Raw genomic sequence first — 20,075 nt, forward strand, 5'->3', positions numbered from 1 at the left:
AAAATAGGGCAGTGGTTTCCCTCTTGCCTTCCGCCCCGTAGTACTCTGTCTGACGCTAGTGGGATGGCACCCAGAATAGTCTATTTCAAAGTCGACAACTTCCCATAATAACTTTAAATTGCTTAAGTATAGTAAGAGTACTCGTATATATATATATAAATAAGAGTGTCGTGACACTTGAGTATCAATCAGTGTATTAGCAAGGGCTAAAACACCTTGATACTTGATAATTGTCGTCACTAATACGAACACTACTAAACCCAGCCTACACCAACTGCAACATTTAACCAAACAGAATGTAGTGCCACATAGCTGCGCGCGCGCACCTACTAGAATAGCCAGTTAATTACATCGCTATCCGCAAACTCACGACCACGGCCCACGACGCTGAGTTATGGAGCCACTCACATCTGTTAGACGAGACTTTCTAAGAGAAAAAAGTTAGAAAGAAATATTTTAATGCGGTAAAAAGTGTTAATACGTATGTAAGTAAAGTAAAAGTTTTACACTATTATACTTACTATTAGTTTATCTTAGTGTAAGTACGGAAAGATATGTATATATACGTACTTACCTATAAATAGAGATATATCGTGCTTTCAGCTCCTGGTGGCAAAACCTATCAAAACGACTTTGTAAAACAATCCCCAGAGCCTGACTAATTGTCATACTTTTTACGCTAATAATCTCTATCGGGTCGCGCAGAGAGATCATTTCGTATTATAGACGGTAGGTAAAGGTACAACCTTTAAATACTTTGTGCTATGTTATATGTTGTATATGTACATTGTACGTATGTGTGCGTGTGCCGCTAGCCACGCACACACCTTGTTATAATAAACCAGTGTGTTACTAACTAGCAGTCGTTTCACTCGTCTCCCTATACTTAACAGTGGCGACGAGGAGGTTCTACCCGCGTTTTTGAAAAGTATGACCGCGACTTACGGAATTTTACCAACCTTCGACCATACTACACAGGTGTGGAAAACGTTTAGAGATAGGATTACGCAGTGGTTCGTGGCAAACGATATCAATGACACCGAGGACAGAACTAAGGAGAAGAGACGAGCGATACTGCTAAGCACACTCAATGACGGTACTTATAAATTGGCGTCAGACTTGGCCCTGCCAAAGGAGCTGACGGGAGTACCGTATGACGACATACTGAAGCTGCTGGACAGCCATTTCACACCTAAAGTGTGTGGATTCGGCGAACGATCGAAGTTCTACGAAGCGGTGCAGCAGCAGGGCGAGACACACGCTCAGTGGGCGGCGCGACTGCGTGGGTTGTCGGCGCAGTGCAAATTCAACAGCGTAGATGAAGCACTGCGCGATCGTTTTGTGATGGGCATGCGCCCGGGACCAGAGAGGATCAAGTTGTTCTCACAAGACCTGGGCGAGCTGACGCTGGCCAAGGCGGTTGAGTTGGCCAGCAGCGTGCGGGGCGCTCTCAGCGCTGCCTCAGGGTCCTACACCGCTCAACAGTCGGATCACCTCGAACAGGTGTTTAAGGTAGATAGAAGCGCTAATAGTGATCGTGTGTCTAGTGGAAAGTGTTCAGTGTGCGGTCGTTATAATCATAAAAGTGAGCGTTGTCGCTTCGCAAATTACAAATGTAAGAAGTGTAACGTAAAAGGGCATTTAGCCAAAGTATGTAAGAAGGTTAACTTTATAGAAACTAACGCGGACGAAGAGATGAGCGAGGGCGATGATGGTAAGCTACTTAATATTCGTTCTGTCAATGGTGAACCAATGCATGAATTTGTTTGTATTTTGGGGGTAGATATCCAATTCGAAATTGATAGCGGGTCCGCGGTGACGGCCGTCTCGGAGAGCACGTACAAGCAACATTTTTTACAAGTGCCGTTGTTGCTAACCGGTAAGCGGCTGGTAAGCTATACAGGTAACCAGATTGAATGTATAGGTATAGTTAAACTGCCAGTAAAGTACAAAGACCAAGTGCATGAATTAAATATTTATGTTGTGCGAAACGGAGGGCCTCCTATTCTCGGTCGTGATTTTATTTCAATGTTTAACTTGGAGATAACATCAGTTAAATATTGCACTCCATCGGACACGTCGGAAACCCAACAATTACAGCAACAATATCCTACCGTATTCTCAGATAAACTAGGGTTATTTAACAAGTTCAAGGTCAGCTTGCAATTAAAACCAGATGCTAAACCAGTTTTTTTCAAAGCGCGCCCCACTGCGTTTGCTTTACGAGAAAAAATAGACAATGAATTGGATCGATTAGTAAGTTTAGGCATCTTAAAACCAGTCGAGCATTCCGAGTATGCGTCACCGGTCGTTCCCGTACTAAAGAGTAATGGGTCATTAAGACTGTGCGCAGACTATTCAGTTAGTATTAACAAACAGCTGTTAGTGGAGCAATATCCCTTACCAGCCGTAAAGGAGTTGTTTAGTAGATTACACGGCGGACAACAATTTACCAAGTTAGATTTGTCAATGGCGTATCAACAATTTGAGTTGAGTAAAGAGTCCCAGAACATCACTTGTATCAATACCCACCGTGGGTTATTCAAGTATACGCGACTCGTTTTCGGACTAGCTAGCGCACCCGCTATATTTCAACGCGCCATTGATTGTCTGTTAGCGGGAATGACCGGAGTATTGTGTCTGATTGATGACATATTGATAACGGGTGGAGACAGAAATGAGCACTTGGAAAGGTTACACGCGGTTTTGAGAAAATTACAGGACGCGGGTTTAACTGTACAAAAGAGTAAATGCGAGTTTTTTAAGGATGAGGTCAGTTATCTCGGGTATGTTATAGACCGGAATGGAGTGCGTAAGTCTCCTGAAAAAGTGAAAGCCATAGTGAACGCGCCCTTACCTACGGATGTCAATAAATTACAATCATTTCTAGGTTTAGTAAATTACTATCGGGATTTTGTACCGGGTGCGTCCACAATTCTTAGCCCATTATACGATTTGCTTAAGAAGGGAGTTAAATGGTGCTGGACAGATGTACATAGCGATGCATTTAATAAAATAAAAAAGTGTCTCGCTTCAGAAAAAGTTTTAGCGCATTTTAATTCCGGAGCAAAAATAATACTGACGGTCGATGCATCCCCGTATGGACTAGGCGCTATTTTGTCGCAGGTGGATTCCAACGGAACGGAGCGACCCGTGTCATACGCATCGCGGACGCTCAGTGCCGCCGAAAAACGATACTCACAAATCCAAAAAGAGGCGACAGCCATAATATTTGGTGTGAGAAGATTTCACCAATATTTATTTGGAAGATCGGAGCCTTTCATACTTAGAACCGATCATAAGCCCCTTGTTTCTATTTTCGGGCCGCATCGAGGCGTTCCGGAAGTGTCTGCAAATCGCCTACAGCGTTACGCGTTGTTTTTAGGAGGGTATAACTACACGATAGAATACATACGCAGTCAAGACAACAGTGCAGATTTCTTATCGCGCGCGAGTCTGCCCATTGAGTACGCGGGAGAAGGGCGCGCGACGGCGGGAGCTCAGTCAGCTGACGACCAAGCTTGTTTTATCAACTTTGTAGTAGAGGGTAACTTACCGGTGACGTTAGCTCAGTTACGCGCAGAAACAGACAAAGATCAGGTTTTAATAAAGGTGAAAAGTTATGTACAAAACGGTTGGCCTAAAAAGGTGTCAGATATACAAATTAAACCGTATTTTAATTGTCGCCTGCATTTATCTATTGAGAAAGGGTGCTTAATGAGAGGACATAAAATTGTGTTGCCAGCTAAGGTTCAGTCGACAATTTTGGCCGAATTACATAGCTCGCATTTAGGAATTGTCAAAACGAAAGCTGAAGCACGATCTAGATTTTGGTTCCCAGGCATAGATGCAGCGTTGGAGCGGATGATAGGTTCATGTGCAATTTGTATTCAGTTACGGCCATCCCCTCCACGCGCACCGCTCGCGACATGGCAGTACCCATCTTGTCCGTTTTATAGGTTACATATTGATTTTCTAGGACCATTAAATGGTCATTCATATTTGGTTATCGTAGACGCTTATACGAAGTGGGTAGAAGTCTATAATACGAAAAATAATACCACGTCAACAGCGGTGGTTGAAAACCTAATAGATTTTTTCTCTCGGTTTGGCTTGCCGCAGACCCTAGTTAGCGACAATGGCACTGCGTTTACGTCGCAGGAATTTAAACAGTTTTGCGAGTTGAATAGCATATCTCACGTGACGTCACCGGCTTATCACCCAGCTAGTAATGGGCAGGCGGAAAGTTACGTGAAAGTAGTAAAAAAAGGAATAAAAACATGTCTAATGAATAGTAAAAACCAGAAAGAAAGTAAAAATAAGCTAATGAAGTATTTATTTGACTATAGAAACTCAGTACATTCCACGACAGGAATTCCGCCCGCCCAACTGGTGTACGGTCGCAAGTTGCGCTCGCGGTTAGATATTCTGACGGCACCGTCACCGTCGGCGCCGACGCCCCCGGAATCGGCCACATCACCCTCGGCCATGAGGCTCGCTGATCGTGTTCAGTTTAAACAGTGTTTACAACATGAATGCTATGGTGGGAAAAACAAACGAAGTTATTCGATCAATGAAAACGTACTGTATAAAAAAATAAAAAATAACAAAAAATATGAATGGTGCAAGGGTATTATAGTAAAAAAAATGGGTAAGGTAACGTATTTAGTAAAAGATTGTGAAACGTCAATGAATATTAAAAAACATACAAATCAGTTATTATTGTATAAGGGTGAATTAAACGAACCGAAAATAGATTGGGACGATGTAGATGTAGCACTGAACATAACTACACCACATGGAAGTACTGGCACCACCCATATGGATGACCTCATCCAAGAGGGAGAAGAGGTTGGTTATGGACCATTGGCAACTGAGGAAACTTCAGAGTGTTCGGATACAGGAGAATACCAGGAAGCTGAGTCGTACGAGTCGGATGACCTGAGAGCGACATCGTCGTGGACCACAGCCGTAGTATCGGACAGCGCCGCTGCTGGGACCGCCAGTGCGCAGGCCCCGAGCGCAGACACTGCGCGTGCCTCGACAACAGAGAGCAGAGCCGCAGCCACTGGCACGGCCGCCAGCACACCGGCTCCCACCGTCACGACATCCTACTCGAGCTCACCGACGCTGCCAAGCGTTAATGCGCCAGACACGGAAGTATCCGAGCACAGGTTGCCTAAACCAAATGAGGTTGTACGATCACGTCGTAATCGTCCCAATGTTAATTATAAGCCCTTTCTATAATCTGTACTTTAGTTAAGATTTAGTTCCTAAATATGGGGAGGAAATGTTGTATATGTACATTGTACGTATGTGTGCGTGTGCCGCTAGCCACGCACACACCTTGTTATAATAAACCAGTGTGTTACTAACTAGCAGTCGTTTCACTCGTCTCCCTATACTTAACACACAGTACACACGTAGTTATACAGTTATATTCATAATAATTATTGGGATTTTACCTTTAATAAAAACATTTTATTATTACTATAAAGTCGTCAGAATTCTGCTTGCGACCACTTTTGGTGCTCACTTACATTGGGTGTTCAATGATAAACCTTTCGTTATCATTCAATATTTTCTTTATGTTAACTTAAGTAAACATACTTCTCTTCCAAGTAAAAGAACTTTCTCACCTAACCCTCTCATAAATATAGCTCCACAGTTCCTTAACACCATTTATTTTAAAACCCTTCGTTCACTCAAAGTGCACGAGACTCGATTTACAATCCAATAAACAATACTAAATGCCGATAACTGTCTTATAAACTTCTCAGCATAATTATTGAGACGTTTGAATTTGTAATTTTCAAACTAAATACCATCAACGTGCTAACAACATTTAGAACTGTTGTAACTATAGATAGCTCATTGTTTGCTCATTTCGCCATTGCAAAGTTTAATAGCAATTTTACATCATAATTCTTATTAATTCTACTCAGAGTTTCTTGCAAATGCCAATGCTATTCGTTTGATTACTTAATGATGTCTCAATTGTATAAAGTTTAGGGGTTTTAGTGCGCTGTGGCATTATAGTTGATAGCTGGGTTGTTTTCTAGGTGATAAAGAATTTCGAATAATTCCTACGAAATCTCAGAATTTTTGAATTCGTTTAACAAAAAATGTAACTGAGAAATGTTTGAGAAGTGGGTAATGTTTCCAAATCGAAATTCTGTCTAATATTTCGTGGACCAACTGATATTCACGAAAGTTGTTTCCTCCCAAAATATATGAAACAGTAAGGCTACGTTCACACGGTGTTAAATATTTTCCGTACGAGCAGTGGTAATATAACTAATTATTGATTCTGCTGAGTTTATATAGGAATATCCCGTCTTCGAGACATATCCTGTCTGGAATACGTGGAAAAATCGAATCGAGTCGCCTTGTAAGCTTGTAACGTAACCTACAGATATGATGCGCATCCACCCCTTCACATAAAAAACAAAACAATACAAGTAATTGTTCCCACAAATTCCGCCACAAGAACCGAAGCAGAACATCAACCTTTGTATAATTAAACACAATTTCCTAAACGAAAATCATACATCGTGAAATTATGAACAAAACGATATTAATTGTACGTTTAGGTTATCGTCCGGAGCCGGGACAAAGCGCAGAAATTCCCACTTGCTCGAGTCATTCTCGCGTGGTTCCCTGCTAGTAGATTGTTTACCAAGCATTATGCACTTAATGAACAGACTAATAGGGCCTGCGTGACATTGTAATTAATACTTACCGACCGGCTTTTAAGGCTGTACACACTGGAGGTGAACACGACAGAAAATATAGGTTACAATAGTATAAGAAGTACGAAGGTAACGCGCAAAGAATTCGTTCGATTACGTAGGTAAGTTACCTGGTCGATTGGTTTACAAAGTTGATTATATCATCGCTTTAGGCACTTATTTAAAATAAAATAAAATTTTCTACGAATATTTTATAAAACAGTCTGCTGTTATGAAAGATAAAACAAAAAAAAAACCTTTTTTGAACCGTCTCGTCTCGACCGTATGTGTTCTGGTTCTGTGCATAAGTATACTTACTTAACTTTCTTGATTTCATCAAGATCTGTCATTGTCATTATTTGTCGTTATGACGACCTCAGTGGTTCAGTGGTTGAGCGGTTGGGCTCACGTTGTGGATCCCGGGTTCGAATCCCGGTGGGGACATACCACAAAAAATACTTTGTGATCCCTAGTTTGGTTAGTAAATTACAGGCTGATTACTTGATTGTCCGAAAGTAATATGATTCGTGTTTCGGAAGGCACGCTAAGCCGTTGGTCCCGGTTACTACTTACTAATGTAAGTAAGTAGCCGTTACATGAGCCATGTCAGGGGCGTTTGACGGCTCAATAATAACCCTGACACCAGGGTCGATGAGGTTCGTAATCCACCTCACAACCCATACGATAGAAGAAGATTGTCATTGTACCCTCTCTATTTAACATAACACTACCACGTAACACGCACGTAACATGTTAAGTACTAACGAACGAAAATTTCGAATTCACCAAAATAACAGCTAGAAATCTCGAGAAAAGTACTAAGTTCACATCTATTCAAATATTGTAATTCCATTATTAACTTAAACATACTTACTCACTAATCAGCCACATGCTTGTTTAAAAATTACTTATCAAATGCATTATTATAAGAATGTGTCTACACTACTGTGACTACATTACGGATTTTCCATTTAAATTATACCCAAATTGGAAATTAATTTACGTAATAATATTTAGATAGTTATGTAGAAAAGATTAGAGAAAACGCACGAGTAGAGTCGTATCAAAACTGATGATACATATTAATTTATTTACACTTACATGAAGTTACATATCCACCTTAGAACTTTAGTACCATAGGATAAACAATAGTACTTACTTATAGAAGGGACACTCTGCCCCGCACCGATACAAACTTGGAGCGAATCTCGCTTGCAGGGCACAGGATAAGGCAGAAAACTGCAATTTTGTATGAAGTGTCCGTTCTGCTTCAATACCTCCCCCTAATAGGGCTGCCACAAAGACAGACGTTATCTACAGTACCTAAATAAATTATATAGTCTCTTGTTGTCCCACTGCTCGGTGATGTCTCGGGAAAAAACGTATTAAAACAAAGTGCGGATTCGTAAGTCTGCGCACGCCTTAAGCACACATTACCCACAGGTACGTTTACTAGGACATAATGTCGGATAATTATAAGTGCATTTTGTACGTACGCCTCTTAGCTAATAACCGTTGCGTCAAACGTTTAATTGTATATTATTTTTTGTTCTGTACATTAATTGCTGTGTTTTGGCTCAATTACACGCATCCACGGTTCTAGGGCGAGTACAGATTTCTCTGACCTAAGAAACTAATTGAAATATTAACTCATTGTTATGAGCCTCGACCTGTAAAACGTCGCTAGCACTGGTTATTTCATCTGTGGCTTTATTTGTTGATCAATCGGATTACGATAGTTGAAATGTTGTTTTGTTTTGAATAAGTTAGAGGCGGAGGACTGGAGTTCTAGTACGGCTTTGAGATACGACTATTCTGGGTGCCATCTCACTCGCATTAGACAGCAGTACTGCGGAGCAGAAGGCAACAGGGAAACTACTGCCCTATTTTTCTCTAAAAAGTAGCATGGAGAAGAATGCTATACCGACAAGAGCGTGGCTCCTAAATAAGTGATCATTGAATAGGTTTATATTATAAAATATACTTTTGTTACATATTTCTACAAGAATGAATGAAAGAAACCAATCACAAACCTGACTATAAACGCATTTTAAAGTTAATTTATTATTAATAGACAAAAGAATTGAAAGGAAACTACAACCTTAAGTTTCGCCTAGCGTTGCTCAAAAACAAATTGTATTTTTTCATAATTAATAACTCCAAAACGTACCTACTGTTAGCACGTTTATATTGTTACTCAGAATGGGGCCTCGGTTGAAAAACGCCCGTTTACAATAACAATGGTCGCGAATTTGTCATTACTTGGAACGTGACTTCAGCCCAAACACAGGTTGTGTCTCGATTACGATACTAGTTTAATCTCGCGATATTGCTCTATAGAACATTTCATTACATTTATTTTATCACCACTAGGGTCTTTAAAAAGGTAATGTAACTAAAAACTAAGCTTTCTTTGAGTCATATATTAAATAAAGAATTGGCCCCAAAAGCGCACCTTGAGGCGTTATTTTAAACGGATTATAATATGAAGCGAAAGTGGTGTGTCAGGACCGTAGTAAGTGGAATTCTATGGCCTCTGCCTACCCTAACTAAAAAAAACGCGTGATCTTATGCATGTAAGAAAGTAAAATTGGATAAAGTGAAACATATTAACTCCCAACTTAGACTATAAAAGCAAGTCTCTGTTCATAAAATAAACGTTCCGTAAGCATTATGTGTTGAAAGCCAATAATATTGTGAAAGTATATGTGTTTAAAGCTAATATAAAACATTTTTCCCTGCAAGTAAATCAAATTTAGTCTAGCAGTAACTCAAACTAGTACTTACATAATCATTACAGAATAACAAACAAATGTACCACGTAATTTAAAAAATCAATGGCTTACTTTTTTCTTTCACACCAATTTCAGTTTTTCTCAATCTTTTTATCTGACTACGTGACTACAGTTTATTTTTCAACTAATAAAATAATAATCAGATCGAGACCTCAAGTAAATAATAAACTGTATATAAATATTATCATAAGGCTTGATCTAATGTCTCGACAAGAATCTCGAATCGGTAAACAAGACACGATGAAAGTTAAATTTAATGATCCACGTGTAGAAAACTTTTCATGATTGAATTTGTCTTATAAATAAGATGAGGATTCAATCGATTTCTCCAAGTTTTATGAGATCATTTGAACGAAAATGAGTTGATTATGAGGGCTGATAGGGGTAGCGGGAGGGGAATTCTTATCGTCGTTGATTTGATTGGTCGAATGTGTCACGCTGTATGCTGTAACCGTTCCCTCCTGGTTTTCGTGCAATTTGGTAAAAATATAATGCTAATGAATGATACATGTGGCTTTCTTCTTAAGTTTCTGATAATCAATACAATTTTATATATATGGCTTAATCGATATTAGCAGTGGGCGTCGTACGGCTGATGATTATGATGATATTAGACTCATAATTCTTATTTAATGTTTCATGTAGGTATAAAATAAATACGATTTTAATGTCTAGATGTGTCTGTTATGAGATTAAATTGCACTATTTGCTTATAGAATTTAATATAAAGTTAGAAAAATATTACAAACAATTGTATTTGCTCAGAACGACTGAAACACTTATATCTATGTATAGAATATATAATTTTATAATTAATCTTTTTGTTTCATGTACTCATTCCGTGATGCCATTAAATAGTATGAATAGGTATGTTTACAACAATTTTAATATATTTATTTTTAGTTGCCTTAACTGTAAGTTCCTTTGTAACGGTCTAAATAAGGGGACAGCATAGTTGAGAATTATACGGGTCTCTTTATAAGGAATTGATTAGAACGTTTGGAATATTTTTTAATGCACATCTAAAATAGTCGAATAAACAACGACTATCATTAGTCAGCATCCGTTCGATCTGTCGAATGGATATAACGAATGTTATAAAGTAAATTATTCTGGACACGTTTTCTGTATCCAGTTGTCTAGTTTTTAAAATATATTTACATAGAATATAATGAATGCGACAGTCGGGTTGAGGAAAAACTTAGTAGCTGAAGGTTTCGTAAACTGGGTATTTGAATGAATAACTTACGTACTTATTTAATATATATCTGGAGTCTTAATAACAGAATAGGAAGATTATCGTTTAGTTTCTCCTAAGAGCTATAAAACATTATTAGACATTTGAGTCTATAAATAAAATAATCAACTTATTGCAAACTGTAAATATTATTAACTCAAAAATCACGTTTGTATTACTTGTTATGATGTAATATATTATATTACATAGAATTTACATAATGATAGAAAATGACAGTTCAGTTTAATAAGATATAATTTAAAAAAGACTATAAAAGATGTTGTGAGTTGGTAGTTATAATTTAAGCATTCTCACGACAAAAATGTTATAAAATATATTATAATATTGATAAAAATGTATACAAACTCACACGCAACCCAGCATACATAGAATTAAGCGTGCAATCGCTTTTATCAGAATCTCTCAAAAGAAAAAAAGGCCTGCTCTTGAAATTGGCATCTAATTGAAGTATAGTTATATTCAGCTGAAGTTAGTGTATACATGTAACATAGAATATAAATTATTTTCGTTTCAAAATATTCTAAGTTTGGATCTGTGGGTTTTAAAAATGTCACATCAAAGCAATACTGATCTAAGAAAGCATTATTTTGCAATATTGCTTTGACATTTTGTGCATATGAAAGTAAGTGCGCAATAAAAAATGACAAATAGGAATAATTATTGACCCCCCCACCCCCTGATCTTCGTCTTTACCGTTCTAAGAAAGGTATAAAAACAATTGTATATATATTTCGTATGCAACTTCTCAGTGCACCTGTTTCGCGTTTTTCTAAGAAATCCGAACAATTTTATTTCACATGCTAAATACACTTCGTCGCCACAACTTTGATGTCATTTAGCGAAAACAATGGAAAGATCCGCACACGCGTTGCATGCTAATACAATACATTTTATTTAAATCAACTTATTCTTATTAAAGGCGTGTCCTGTACAACTGCTGTTAAAATTTATATGTTATTTTTACACCTAAATGAGTCATGTGAGATCCATGATTTTGATTGAGTTCTTTACACTTCACATGTCAGAATTTTTACGTAGATAAAGTTTACATACATATATGAACTCACTGCCGTAAACCCTTATGGAGTGGGCAGGGCCACAAGTTGTCAAAATCAGCTTTCAGCCACTGTTAATACGAAATCATAAGATAAATACGATGAAACTTATTTTGTCACAGGGCCAGGCTGTCGCCCTAACTATTGTTAGGACTATTGTCTACCACGTTAGAAAGGATTTGACGACATCGCCGGGAAGGCAAGCTGAACGAGTTCGGTAAAGTTTGATTTTGTATAGAGTGTAAGGAAATGCTAAATCACAGATACTGACATGGTTTCAAATTTCTAATAAGTAAGTAAATGTATTTACAAAAACTTCATAATACCTAACCTGGTTATCGAATGCCTCTATACCATACAAAAAGTAGTGTATATACTACTCGACCCCTTAACAAATTAGTCCCAGTATTACCGGTACTTTTACACCATACTGTTTACAAAGTATCAAGGTTCATTCGATTTCAATTACAGTATTAGTATAAATTTCTCTCCCACCAAAGCTTAGGTACTCATACAATCTTGAACAAACTGATAGTCAAGTAAACATGGTACCTTTAGCGGCAGTCCAACAACTTTTTCATCGAATTCTCCACATTTCTCTCGTGAAGAGTCCATTTTATTTCCTCAATAAAAACGTAAGCAAATGCTACCTTTGAACTAGGTTTAGCCGTGTCCGCACGGTTGTTATATGATTTCTATTCCGTTACGAAGATGCGCTCCCAAGGCATTTGGTCACGCATGCAGTGCCGCGTTCACACACTCGTACGAATATTTGTACTTCTTTAAATTTATATTAACTTACCTGCTTCTGCTGTTGCTGGCGAGGAGTGTATGCTATACATCTCTGCCTACGCCTCTATAGGCGTGATGCTATATTAGGTGTTTTTATGTTAGTAACGTACCAAATACCTATACCTATACTACCTATACTATAGAGCACAAATATTTAAGAGAACCCTCGGCGTTCGGCAGCCGACCAGCGCTGGTGTCGCGACGCCGCGCCGTCAACGTCGCGTGGACGTTGCGTTGACGCTGGCATGACGACGACGCTCGAAAAACGCTGGGTGTGGGGGTCTCTAACACCTAAAATTAAGAAATTTATTAGTGTAACAAACATACTTATAAATCCTTATACGTAATAAATGTATAATATTTTTAAAATATACCTAGATAACCAGAGAGATTATCAAAGATCGCGAAGAGTGGTATTCTATTGTTTGAGCTCAAAATCCTAGCTGCGGAATTAAAAGGAGAAGAGTATAATATTATTATAAATACTATTTTTATTCGATTCGATTACATAAATTGGAATATACACACAAAACCCGTCAACTCTGCACTCAAAACTGCCAAAAATCTAAGAGGTCCGTGTTGCTCTATGCCTAAAATTCGGTAGTAGTTACGTAGGTTTATAAACTTACCTATCTATCTTCTCGTAGGTACGTATCCGGGATCAACATGAAAGCCTCGACCTCTTCAAACAAATCTCATTAAACTCAAAGAGAACCATAATTGCCTTAATAAAAATTCTAAAACCTAAACAACCACTTTAAACTCGTATAATATTCTACAAAAATAATTATTTTTGTATATTTTGTGAACATTGTGTTCTGTTATATAATAAAATCGTAGTATCTGTCTGTTTAGTTACCCTTGCACGTAGGTACTTACTATTGCCTTAGTACGCTGACAGTTCGTCTTATCCAAAGAATCGTCCCATTCACACAGATTTCCTACCATTCGCGTGTATGTGAACGCACCACTCGCCTTCCGTTAGAGGCTTAATCCACCTGATTTGCACGCCGTACCTTATGAGCTTTCCAGCAGTTTTCGCCATCATAAAGTGATCAAATAACTTATAAATCAGAGAGACTTTCCCTCGTCTGTCTTTATGATTCGATACGCACAGTGCCGTTTTTGTGGTTATGCTAATATCTAATGATGGGTGATTTGTTTGTTCCTGGTGGTCGACTGGTAGGTCTCATCAAGTAGTTATCATTGTAGCCTGTAACTCCTGCTTTGTTGATACATACACATAACGTACCCAAGTAGATGGAGTTCCTGTTTATTATACCTAGCCTGTCGATTAAAGATCTTATCATTTTTAACACGTACTAGGTACTATCTACGTATATTTCGCACAGGATATTCAATATTGTAATAATTCAGAAATAGATGTTTTGAGTTGTGAAATACAAAATGACCAATTTTTTTTTCTGTGCCAACTGAACCTTTATATATAAGTAATAATATTTAACATAACTTGTAGATTTGCCGCATATGGCATTCACTACTTGGCCGGAAGTAGATGTCTCTTGAGTATCCCTACACTATGAATCGTTAAACTTCCAAATCATGCAATATTCGAAAACACAACGTAAAGGCACAACATTCAATTTCTTAAAATTTTAGAACACAACCGAAACAGTGAATTGAAACGAGTTTTCTTCGCATAAACATCTGGATGAGACTTGGAATTGTAAAAAAAGTAGGTACTGAGGTAGTGATATTGGTCCCAGAGATCATTGGTATGCGAAAGACGGACAAACGAACAAAAGACATTATAACATCCTGTTCCCGCGACACTCCAACTCTTATTATTATCCTAATGACAAAAATTTATAGCTCCTTAAATTCGCCGTGCTGCAAATATTAAACGCCTTTTTTTCCTTTTTTTAAAGTTCCGCATATAAAATGTGAAAAGCCTTTACCCATACAGAGATTGGATAAATTGAAAATTATGTCGTACTCAATATTTTTTACTGTTTAAACTTAACTAAAAAAGGGCCAAAAATAGATTAAGACTGTCACTCTTAAAATTTCATATCAATATTTAAGACAGGTTTATCAAAGTTTTAGTAAATCTAATATATTATGTGTAGTAATGTGAATGCTACACCGACAAGAGCGTAGCTCTTAAATTAGTGATGATGAGTAACGCGATAGAATAAACTCAATCAATCAGTCAATAATTATACAAAAACATAAACTGAAGACAGACAAATCAAATAAACACAACAATCTCTATAATCCCTTCAAATTTAAATTTAAACGCAGGCCAGTATAATGTTTAAAATGTACAGAACCATCAGTTCAAAACTAAACCTTACGAACATGCTAAGAGAAATGAAAAGGTTCATACGAAACAGTCAGACATTGTGGGGGTATTGATAACGTATTTTATATAAACATTTAGATATAATACAAAATATAACCTACATTAATGTTGGTATAAGCGATAAAAGCCCAAAGTGGACTTGTAACAGTGTTACAATGATTAGTTTTTAATGTCTATTTTTTCTTACTTTATCCTCGACTAATTAATTTCATAAGTTAACTTACTTTTACTAAATCTTCATGTCTCAACCAGAATACTCGGAATTTCAATTAAGTAATTTGCAATAAAAACCATATGCATTGTTATATTTGAAGTTAAAGATAGAATATCATTTACAACAGGTGTTATATTAGTTTGGGATCGCCAAGAGTTACCACAACACCTATAAGTAGTTTGTATAAATCGGAATCAGATATGTAACAGGCTCGTGTCGTAATAATCCACCCACTATATTAAACAGGACTTGATCCGTTCGAACGCGGATTCCTTGACAAGGTAAAGAAAGAAAAAAAGAAAGAAAGTTTATTGAGAACATCAAAAAAGTAGCAATTATAAATAAAGCCCTGACTCCTAAACTACTATAATTATATTTCAGGAGCCAGTGTGGGTTAAAAAGTCAATAATAAATAATCCAATAATTAACAATCGTACCAGATTCTAAGTATTGTTCTTACCTTAGACCACATAGTTAACTACATAAATACGACTATTGACTAACATAAATAAACATCCTATATACGACCCACTGCTGGGCGCAGGCCTCCCCTCAATCAAAAGGAAGGGGTATAGGGTATGCTCCATAGCGCTACTCTACTGCGACTAATCTGATTAAACTTCATCACGAAGGTTTCAATTTAAAAGAGACTTATAAATACAATAATGACCAATAAAATGTCAATGTAAGTCGCAATAAAATGTTTCTCTTTTTACAGGTAAGTTGCACCTTTAAATTGTTGTGACGGAGCCAGTAAGTACGTTCTTAAGTAATTTTCAAAATTACCCACACTATAAATACGGGCAGGTGAATTTCACGATGACATTTCTATAGCTACTAACTTATTCGAAAATTTTCTCATCCGAAGCAAATGCAATTGTAACGTAAAAGTGTCCATAAGTTATCAAATTTATAAGGTCGAATCTTTATTACTTTAGATATCTTCTTACGGTTACTTAAGTACTGCTGTGTTTTAAATTCTTTTAAAATTAAAAGTCAATAAAATACCTACACAAATTTGCGTAAGGCTACATAAAACTAGATGTTTAAGATCATATTCATTCTTCTTCTATACCCACACGTGTGAGGTGAATTTCCAACCTCATCAACCTTGGTGTCTGAGTTATTATTGAGCCGCCAAAGGCCCCTGACATGGCTCATGTAACGACTACTTCCTTACATCAGTAAGTACTAACCGGGACCAGCGGCTTAGCGTGCCTTCCGAAGCACGGACGACACGGCACTTGTCCTAACCTAACTAGGGATCACGAAGTGATTTTTGTGATATGTCTCCACCGGGATTCGAACCCGGGACCTCCAGACTGTGAGCCCAACGCTCAACCACGGACGCCCTCTTCGATAATCTATGGCCTATTAACGTTCATCAGACTTGTAACTTTACGTAATGTTTTAACATATACATCTACTCCTCGCCAGCTATGTTTAAGTCTCATGTAATACGCGGCAAACCTGTTGCCATGTACCGGGCACAAATCCTATAAACCAAGTGATATCATAACTGATATCATAGATTACTCTATGATCCAAACATGAATTCAAACTTATAAAGTCGAATTCATTGGTTCAGTTCAGAGCCCGAGCTGGGTTTCGAACCCGTGACACTACGATCTAAGTGAGGACAGCCACGGATCCAAAACTCTGTTTTTTTTTATTGTTAAATTGGTAAGTACAATTTTATTTCTTACAATATTAACCCGACAAACTGTCGTTTGATGGCGAGATGCGCTTATCTAATAAACATAAATTTCTACTCACCTAGATAAATAATAAAGTAGAAAAACCATAACGATCATTTAATTTTGTACTATCTATCTACTCAGCCTGTATTCTTCCACTGCTGGGTATAGGCCTCCTCTCTTTCACGCTATCCTTTCCGGTCCTGTGCAAGTCTCATCCATTTTGTACACTAAATTGAATAAGGTAAATTCATATTGCTTTTCTCACAACTAAACGTATAAGTTTTGTCATTTACCCATCCTATCCGTAGCGATCAATTTACAATGTTCAATAGGAACAACGAGAAAGCCTACGATTTTATAAATACACTGAAGAGATTACCGTCGGCGACTGTCCTTACCTACCACATTTACCATCTGCAATACTCTCTACGCATTATACTTTGTATTTATCTCATATCTGGGAAATCTGCATTTAAGGCGGCCGAGTCCGGCCTTCAATCCGACTCTCATGCAAATCCCATACAATACAGATGGAATGTCCATCACTCAGTTTGTTTTACTCCAATCTGAATGTCTAATGTGCGCATCTTTTTACTCATCCCGTATGCTACATGAATTAATAAGTGGTACGGACAGTACACTGAACGAGCCTTAAATTCCGACTGACATTTATTGTGCAAGAATAGAACTCATTAACAGAAACTTTTTGTTCAGTATTCAGAGCAATTTAGGTATCTTTAGAACGTAAGACAACGCAGGTGTCCATCGAAGAAGGCAATTTGGCATTTCGCTGTGTGCGATAAAAAAGTATATACATTTTTCAATTAGGTAAGTAAATAAGAACGCTTATTACGGGAACACAGACCCCCATTCCGCTCACATCTGGCATTATTGAAAGAGCCGTTTTCTACCAAATTCCCGTTGTATAATCAACGCTTTTCTCGCGTATTTTTATTGATTCTCCCCGCTCCCCTCCCCCCGCCTCCAAGGAAGCTGGGTTGGGAGCTGCCTCCTACCGCGCATTCATAATCGTATCGACATACGACACATTCGGCACCCAAACGCTACCTTAATTTATCCACACACGGTTTCTTTTCCTGTGCCCTTGTTTGGTGGAAGAATGGAGCAGAATCGTGCGTTACCAGCCACGAGACATTAAGCGTCATATAAATTACATTAGCATATAAATAAAGTATTTTTGTAGCGTCTCTCTGCCCGTACCACTGGCTCTTTTACGACGTACCCGGGGCAGGGTTAACCCGCGACATTTTTGTTCTCCTTTTTAGATAAATCCACCGTCTTAACGACCGTAAGCAAATACATGTTATTGGTATACGTTTATTGCTTATTCGAACTCATAAATAATAAGAATGGAAACATGAAATTAATTTCGTTATGAAAATGAAACGTAAACATGAGATAAAGTCGATTGGAAACTTGTTTTGAGTTAAGAAGTTGATTCCAATTAAGTATGTTTACTCAGATTTGCCTCCTACGTCTGGTTTAGCCGCTTGTTTAGTTTTCAGATTACCTATTCACTTATTCGATCAATGTTTAATATAACATAAGTATATATTTGAATCATCCATAATGAAAGGAGAGGAAAGCTATCGTCAACCTGAAATGAATGTCCAACTTGTCATACGAACTAGCGATCTGACACTCTGATATGGGTTTTAAAAGGAAAATGTGGAGTTCCCAACGTGGTGATTGCAGTACCATTATCTACGGAGACAGTAACAAACCTTCAGCTCGTCGTGTCTACCTACAAATAGCTAGAACATCGCCCCGAACCGTTCCGAAGGATAAATGGAACAAACGAAGATAGGAAACGACCGACGAGAGATAAAGGGGACAGTTTGTAAAGCGTAATTATTTCAGAGCAGGAAAAAACTCACTAAGAAACTAAGCATTGTCCTCTAGACTTTTGTCTATTCAACCTTTTCGTTGTAATCTTGCAAGCTCCTTTCGCGTACTTAGCGATGCGAGTTGTAATATTGAACAATACGAGCATGTATCTCTTGAAATAATAACGTCGCTCGCGAATGAGATCGACAACTCAACTAGGAGACACGTGTAACCCCACCCCTCAAAATTTATTCCCAAAGGTATGACATTCAATCATTGACTTTTTCATTTCCCTCTGACGAAATTTTCCTCACATTCCTATATGTATAGTGACGTATAACGTATTAGCCATGTAGGGCGCGCACACTGTCTCGAATACTAAGATGGGCAAGAAAAATTACAACCCAGATACATATCTTGTTGGATCGAGATCGAAACATCTTCTGGGCATAATTCTGGGGCCGGCACGAGTTGAGATAAATGGAGGCAGGGGTCCGTACACATCGGCCGCCACCCTCGTGATTGAAGGCTTGGAAAATGTGTCACACTGTTTTAAGGTCGCGCCGGCCGTTTGATTTATCGAAACGTCCAGATTAAGTGTTGCTACTATTATCTGTTAAATTACTGAATTGATAGTGTTTGTTAGTTACGCTTTTGGAGTGGCTGTTTTATTGCGACATAGTAGACAAATACCTACATTCTACTTTATCTAATATTTTCCTTAGATGTTTTTGGAATAAAAGATGAAAGATAAATAACAAGCTACCATCACAAGAGAGCTCATCATTACCTTCCCAAAAAAAGAATAGATGAAAAAATTGCCTAGTCAAGAACAAATCAAAAATATATGCACCCTTCCTCCCTACGTGACGTGGTTTTGAAGAGTACGATTTACATGAACACCGTCACCTCATCGCGTGCTGCGATTTTTTATTTAAATAGTACTATTTAGATATGCCACTAGATATATCTCCTTTGCTATGGTAACGGAGCATTAAAATATGTCGGTTATAGAAGTTTTGGCACGAGACGCGAATAGTAAGAGACACGCGTACGAGCATAATCAATTCCTTTTTGGGTCTTTGTCCGCGTCGAAACCGACCCACTGTGCGTCCTATTTCGTACGTTTATTAGCATAGAGAAACTTGATCCATTGACATGGGGTATGTTATGTTAATATTTATACATTGGTGTGCTAAAAGATTAAATGTGTAGCTAAATGGAATGGCTTCCGTACGTTTTTCCTAAGGCTAAATACCTGTCAAATAACCCATTTTTCGAGCGAGTAGAATCGACTTGTAACGTCGTCGTACCCCTATTTATATTAGGAAACCCACACTAATGCCTCCCTCTCCC

At 37.9% G+C, this 20,075-nt stretch overlaps 1 protein-coding gene across 1 annotated transcript in view; it reads left to right on the plus strand.

Moving 5' to 3' along the window:
• Window positions 1-930: 930 nt before the first annotated feature.
• LOC126372689 (uncharacterized protein K02A2.6-like) overlaps window positions 931-20,075 on the plus strand; it is a 65,926-nt gene continuing 46,781 nt past the window's right edge. Inside the window, exon 1 of the mRNA XM_050018537.1 lies at window positions 931-5,209. Coding sequence (XP_049874494.1) covers window positions 931-5,209 — 4,279 coding nt within the window. The remainder of the gene's footprint in view (window positions 5,210-20,075) is intronic.

This window comes from Pectinophora gossypiella, chromosome 14 (assembly GCF_024362695.1).
Source record: "Pectinophora gossypiella chromosome 14, ilPecGoss1.1, whole genome shotgun sequence".
In the NCBI taxonomy this organism is placed as follows: domain Eukaryota; kingdom Metazoa; phylum Arthropoda; class Insecta; order Lepidoptera; family Gelechiidae; genus Pectinophora; species Pectinophora gossypiella.